The 6,187-nt window shown below is 34.5% G+C and overlaps 1 protein-coding gene across 1 annotated transcript in view; it reads left to right on the plus strand.

Moving 5' to 3' along the window:
• LOC132166523 (auxin efflux carrier component 5-like) overlaps nt 1-6,187 on the plus strand; it is a 9,766-nt gene extending 3,579 nt beyond the window's left edge. The window contains exons 2-5 of the mRNA XM_059577353.1: nt 4,356-4,441; nt 4,810-4,967; nt 5,843-5,919; nt 6,107-6,187. Of these exons, the coding sequence (XP_059433336.1) occupies nt 4,356-4,441; nt 4,810-4,967; nt 5,843-5,919; nt 6,107-6,179 (394 nt within the window). The 3' untranslated portion in view covers nt 6,180-6,187. The remainder of the gene's footprint in view (nt 1-4,355; nt 4,442-4,809; nt 4,968-5,842; nt 5,920-6,106) is intronic.

Consider the following 6,187-nt stretch of genomic DNA (forward strand, 5'->3'; position numbering starts at 1 on the left):
ATATTTATTTCTAATGAGGTACCTGACTAGAGCGTGTGCGGAGAGACTTGCAACACCCCTGAACATCGACCCGGAGTTTTTCGTGCTGTCGCTGGAGACGTTCGGTATTCTTCTCCATTTCTAGCATCTTTGGTCCCCAGTATTCTGCGTAAGATAACATCATCTTTTTCAGCTGAGTATTCTCCTGCTTCAAATCCACGTGTTTTCGTTTGTAGTATTTGAGCAGTCGCTGTAAGGCCCCGATTTGGTTTCTTGAGACTTTCAGCTCAACATTTCTGGCACTCAAACGTTGTGCCATGTCAGAAACTGAAGCAGCACCTTGGATACTGAATGCCAATGAGTTATTAATAGCATCAGTATCCGACCTAGCAGCTAAGAACGTTTGATCCCGTGGAATTATGAAACCTTTGGCCACTGCTACAGCAGTAGAATCATGGAGCATGACAGAATCGTGAATAGTGATAGGACGATTGTCAAAGACAAAAGTTGGCTGCCATACGTTAGGATATGCAACAGGTTCATTAGGGTGTGTAACAGGTATGACGGGATGAATAGCAGACACTTCAGGGGGAACAACAGGCACATCCGGTTGCACGTCAGGCATAACAATGGGTTGTGCTGCAGGAGCAACATTCAAATCGAAGTTGTTAACGGATGATGATGATGCTCCCATATTTAGGAGAGTAAGGAAAAATAGTTGAGAATACGAAGAAATTGGGACAGATGAAGTACTGAGAAGAGACTAAGCGTTAGGAACTGAAGAGATTTTTTTGAAGTTTCTGGAAGTAGCGGACGAGTGGCTTTAAAGGAATTTTTCACTTCAGGTGAAATAACAGTAAACAACAAAGCGTTAGGCGACCTCGGGCCGCGATGGAAATTTTGTCAAAAGATCCCGTGGAAGTAGGATCTTGTCTCCTGTCATAAATTCGACTGAGCTCATTTTTCAAACCCACTGTTCAATCATCGACTTCAAATACCATGCGTGAGCAACTGAATGAATTGTCATGCCAACGCGCACCACGCGCTCGTTCATTATCCAGAAACCCTTCCTATAAATTCACACCTCTTTCTCCATTGCAACACATGCCTTCTGATCATACTCCTTCGCCTGAAATTCTTCTGTTAATAGCCTTCCATACAATGAAAGCTCGATTTTTCTTCCAGTTGAGCATATCCTCAAAAGAGAGAAAAATGCAAGCATCACGATTTGATTCACAAACCCAACACCTTATACTCTCAGTAGTAAACCATTGAAGCAAGATTATCGTTGATCATGTCCTGCGGAAGCAAGATTATCCTTGATCATGCTTCTCAGGCTAAATATCTCTCTTTCCTTCTCAGTCTTCGTAAATGACAGAAGAGAGAGAGCATCCGATGTGGGTATATTGAAAGTCTCACATACATGCCATGTCCTGAAATACTTTTCAAATCTTCATTTCTAGAAAGCAACAGGACTATCTTTCTCTCTTTTCTCTTCTTGACCTTGCAAGACCCAAGGGAGAGAAATTATAACATGAGTGTTTTGGGACATCCAGCTTGGACACTTACCCATATCCTACTTTGCTTGCTTATCAATTTCATCTCTAGAACGCAGCAAAGCACAGCATGTATTAGTCAAGAATGGATGAGAATCTTACATTTGATGTAATCGTGTATTTCGTTTGAGTTGAAATCATAATTACGAGTTTCTATTGTTAAGTTATGATTTATCAAGTAAAGATGTAGTACTGAAAGATTTTCGCTGATATTGTAGCATCAACACAAAAGTTGGGATGAGAAAATAGAAACGGTTGTGTATTTAGAATGGATCGAATTATGATGTCACTTCTGAGGTATATTCATGTAATGATGTTTGAATGTTGGTGCTATTTACTTTTACAGGTTTATGATGGTGAGAAGTTAATAATTATTAGAGCATCATATTAAAATTTCGTATGCATGATTTGGAATACTGAGATACTAAAGAGAATATAGGCGGGGATGATTTTTACACCTTTTTGATAAGATTGATTAAATTAGATCGAGAAAATTATTGCAGGCTTGAAATGAGGACTATGATGATTGGAGGTATGAACTATTGATCACATGATTTATTAATTTGATGTTTAAACCTTGATTGTAGACTGTTGATGAATAACTCGATTGTTGTTATTGAGGTTGGAAAGAAACAATGGAAAAGATTTTGAGGTAAGATTTTAGTGTGAATTGATGAATGATTGAAGAAATTGAGACTTTAGACTGTGAATAAGATTTACTAATAGAAGAAGGAGATGGAATTTCAATATGATAAAAGAGAGTAAGCTTTGATGAAGGATTGAAAGGAATATTATCTGAATCCCTCAACTTGAAGATTGGACGATAATATTATAGGTTTTAATTTCGAGGACGAAATTCTAATAAGGAGGGAAGATTGTAGTGCCCCAGAATTTTCAAAGCTATTTAAATAGATTATTTCGATAATGATGTTATTTTAATATCCATTGTAGCTAAGGATTTTAATTCTTGGGAAATTTATGAGAGTGGTAATTAGAGAATGGTAATTGGTGAAATAGTATAGGGTTGGTGAAATAGTAAAATGAGGGTATAATTGTAAATTGAAGATAGAATGAGGGTATAATTGTAAATTGAAGATAGAATGAGGGTATAATTGTAAATTGAAGATAGAATGAGGGTATAATTGTAAATTGAAGGTAGAATAGTATAGGGTTGGTGAAATAGTATATGGTTGGTGAAATAGTAAAATGAGGGTATAATTGTAAATTGAAGATAGAATGAGGGTATAATTGTAAATTGAAGGTAGAATAGTATAGGGTTGGTGAAATAGTATAGGGTTGGTGAAATAATAAAATGAGGGTATAATTGTAAATTGACGGTAGAATAGTGTTTGATTTTCTCCTATAAATAGAGCTCTTCTCCTTCAGAATTTTCACCACTCATCTCCTCTCCCATCTCTTGCATATATTCTTCCTTCTTCCGCTTTTTACTCGGTCTTTCTTCTTTCTAAGAGTTTTTACTCAGAACAGAGAGAGAAAGGGCGAGACCAAGCGCTACAAGAAAGAAAGAACACAAGAGATAGCGGACTTTAGAAATTAGTTTCAAAAGATATACTAGTGGTGTTAGTCATATTGGAGCAACTGGATTCCTTCATACCACTTTTAGCTTCAGTCTAGAGGTAAGTAAATTCCCTACCCCTTCTAAAATTACTTCATGTCATGCTATTTATTCATTCTTTAGTAAATTGTAAATGATTATTTTATTTACGTATTATGAAGTTATGTTGCATGCATGAAGGATTTCTAAAAGAATTATTTAGAAAGTTTATATTTCTTTAAAGGCTTTTTAAGCACAACAAGTTTATATTTGAAAAAGTTTCCATTTTAAGAAAAGAAAGTTGAGAAATGATGATGATTATAAGAAAGAAAAATGATGATAAACCCTCCTACATGTTGCCCTAAGATGCATCAAAAGAAGTACAAAAAAAAGTACAAGAGATGAGATAAATGTTTATGAAATGAGGGCACATGTATGGAGGAGAGTATTTTTGGCCCCAAGATAAGATAAGATGAGAGTTCGGTACCGATACTCGGATGGAGGCGAAACCACTGAAGGAGGCTATGCCAGAAGGTGGTATTCCATCAACTAGACCGCTGAGTGCACCAAGAAAGAGTTAATTGACGGTCGGGCATGGCTGTGGCCACAGTTCAGTGCCATGGTCACAAGGACCCGCAACCCTCGTACACAGGGGTAAGAGTGTACATGGGCCTTATTATGAGAAAATGATACTATATTTTCAACGATGATATGCTATGATGATTTACAGAGATTATTTATAATAATGCATTATGATGATGATTTATAAAGATGATTTACAACGATGATCTATTACTAGATGTAATAGTATGTATATGTTACGGGAGATGCAACCGTACATACAGATATTATTATGGCTGGATGTATATTTATTTGTGAAAACGATTTTTCAAAACTGAGAATAAGGAGTAAAATTATTTATGATTGTGGATTTTACTTGCTGGGCCCCCTTTGGGCTCATTCAGTTTTATTTCTTGTTTTCAGGTAGAAATGATGCTGGAATAGGAGGCCGGAATGGGGTGGGAATAATTATTAATTTTCAAAGTCTTTTCATATAAGTTATTGTAATGATATGATATTCCGCAACTAAAGTTTAATGTTTTCTAATTCCGCTTGTAATAAAATCTCTTGAAAAAATGTTTTACGCATTTATTGTATCTTTTAAAATCAAGTACTCTGATAGACCTTATAGATCTTTGCAAGAATTTTTGTTGAAAAAGAAGAAAAGTGGCAAACTCAGTCTTAACGGACTGGGGATGTTACAGGTGGCATATTCAGATGCCAAGCATCGTGGAGGGATCTATATTGCTAATGTCAAGAACTGCGACAGGCACTGCCATGTTTAGCTTGGGTGAGAGATCTCATTCAATCTCTTGAATCCTATGATCAGTACTGACTTAGCAAAACAAAAACAAAAAATTGGTTACGTTTGTTTATCCATTTAGATTTTGTGTTTTTCTCTGGAAAAAAAAGTATATTTTAAAAGTACTATATTCTGGTAGGATTCATATGGCCACTCTAATCCTTTTTTCTTCTATTTTTTTTTTTTTTTAGTGTCTGAATTCTGAAATAAGAAGTTAAAGCAAGGAAATTAAAGAAAAAGTATTTTGTGTTTGTTTTTTTTTTAAAAAAAAATTAATATATTTACTTTATTTGAGAAATTCAAACTACACGTAGAAATTAGCGAAAAATATATAGTTATAATTTGATTATGTGCAGGGACCTTCATGGCCCTTCAAGAAAAGTTGATTGCTTGCGGCCCAGGACCCACTGTGTTTGTGATGGTTTTGAGATTTATTTTTGCACCGGCCACTATGGCTATTGGTTCTATCGCTGTGGGTTTGCATGGTGACACTCTACGTATTGCTATCATTCAGGTAATTTTTCTCTATAAATTAGAGCATTCCTAATGGATGAGCCATATTTTTATGTAAAATAGCTTCTAAAAATTCACTTTTATCTAGTTTAGCTAAGCCATTTTTAAATGTCTCTACATCCGATTAGCTATATTTCTATCTATTCTATTAAAATATTATTAAAAGTAAGAAAAATTTTGGGAAAAAGAGAACATGTGAGAGGAAAAATGGGAAAAATTTTGGGAAAAAGGGAACATCAGAGAAAAAGTATGAAAATATTTGAGAAAAAGAGGAAACATGTGAGGAAAAATAAAATAGCTCCCTTAAAAAATGCTGCTACATTAACTTTTTTTTTAGCTCTTCCAATCATATATCTATTTTACATTTTCTTTTGGCTAATCTAATGTAGATGGTTTTTTAAACATTTGAAGAGCCATTTTAGATAAAAGTAGCATTTAGCTCTTCCATTGGGAATGCTCTTAATTCAGCACAAACTTTTCTTTGATTTTTTATTTTTAAATTTTAAAAACAAAATCACTTCAACACCCTTACATTTTTTATAAAATTTCAATACAATTTCTAGTTAGGAAGAGTTTTTCTCCAAGTCTAAGTCGTTGTAACATTCTTATTTAAAGGATGATCATGAATAAAAAAATAAACATAATTAATCTCAAACCTTTTGTTTGAAAAATGGTTTTTAAGTTTCTTTAAAATTTAATTCCCGAAGAATTTAAGGCACAGGTTCCCTTGTAACCTAAAATCTACCCCATTAAGTTTCAAGGCTTTCAAACGGTTGCAGTACTTCGGTTTAATTTCTCTTCAATTTCATCCTCTAGCTGTCGGAATTGGGCTTGAGGTCAAAGGTCAACTGAATTTATTCTTGCTTGATGTTGCAGGCTGCATTGCCACAATCCATTTCGTCTTTTATCTTCGCTAAAGAATATGGATTGCATGCAGGAGTACTTAGCACTGCGTAAGTTGCTCAAAAATTCCTCTTTCACACCATCTTTCATTTTTTACAATATAACAAACAATACTTTTCACATTATTCAGTATTATAATTTTCTAAAAAATCTTTTGAAGGAAAACCATTTCTTACATGAAATTTTTTTAAGCAAAAACGTTAAATTTAAATTGACTATTACTGTTTTGGTTTGCAGAGTCATATTCGGCACAATGGCTTCGCTTCCTTTGTTGATAGCTTATTATACGGTTTTCGAGTCTGTATCATGATACCTTTT

Source organism: Corylus avellana, chromosome ca11 (genome assembly GCF_901000735.1).
Source record: "Corylus avellana chromosome ca11, CavTom2PMs-1.0".
NCBI lineage: Eukaryota > Viridiplantae > Streptophyta > Magnoliopsida > Fagales > Betulaceae > Corylus > Corylus avellana.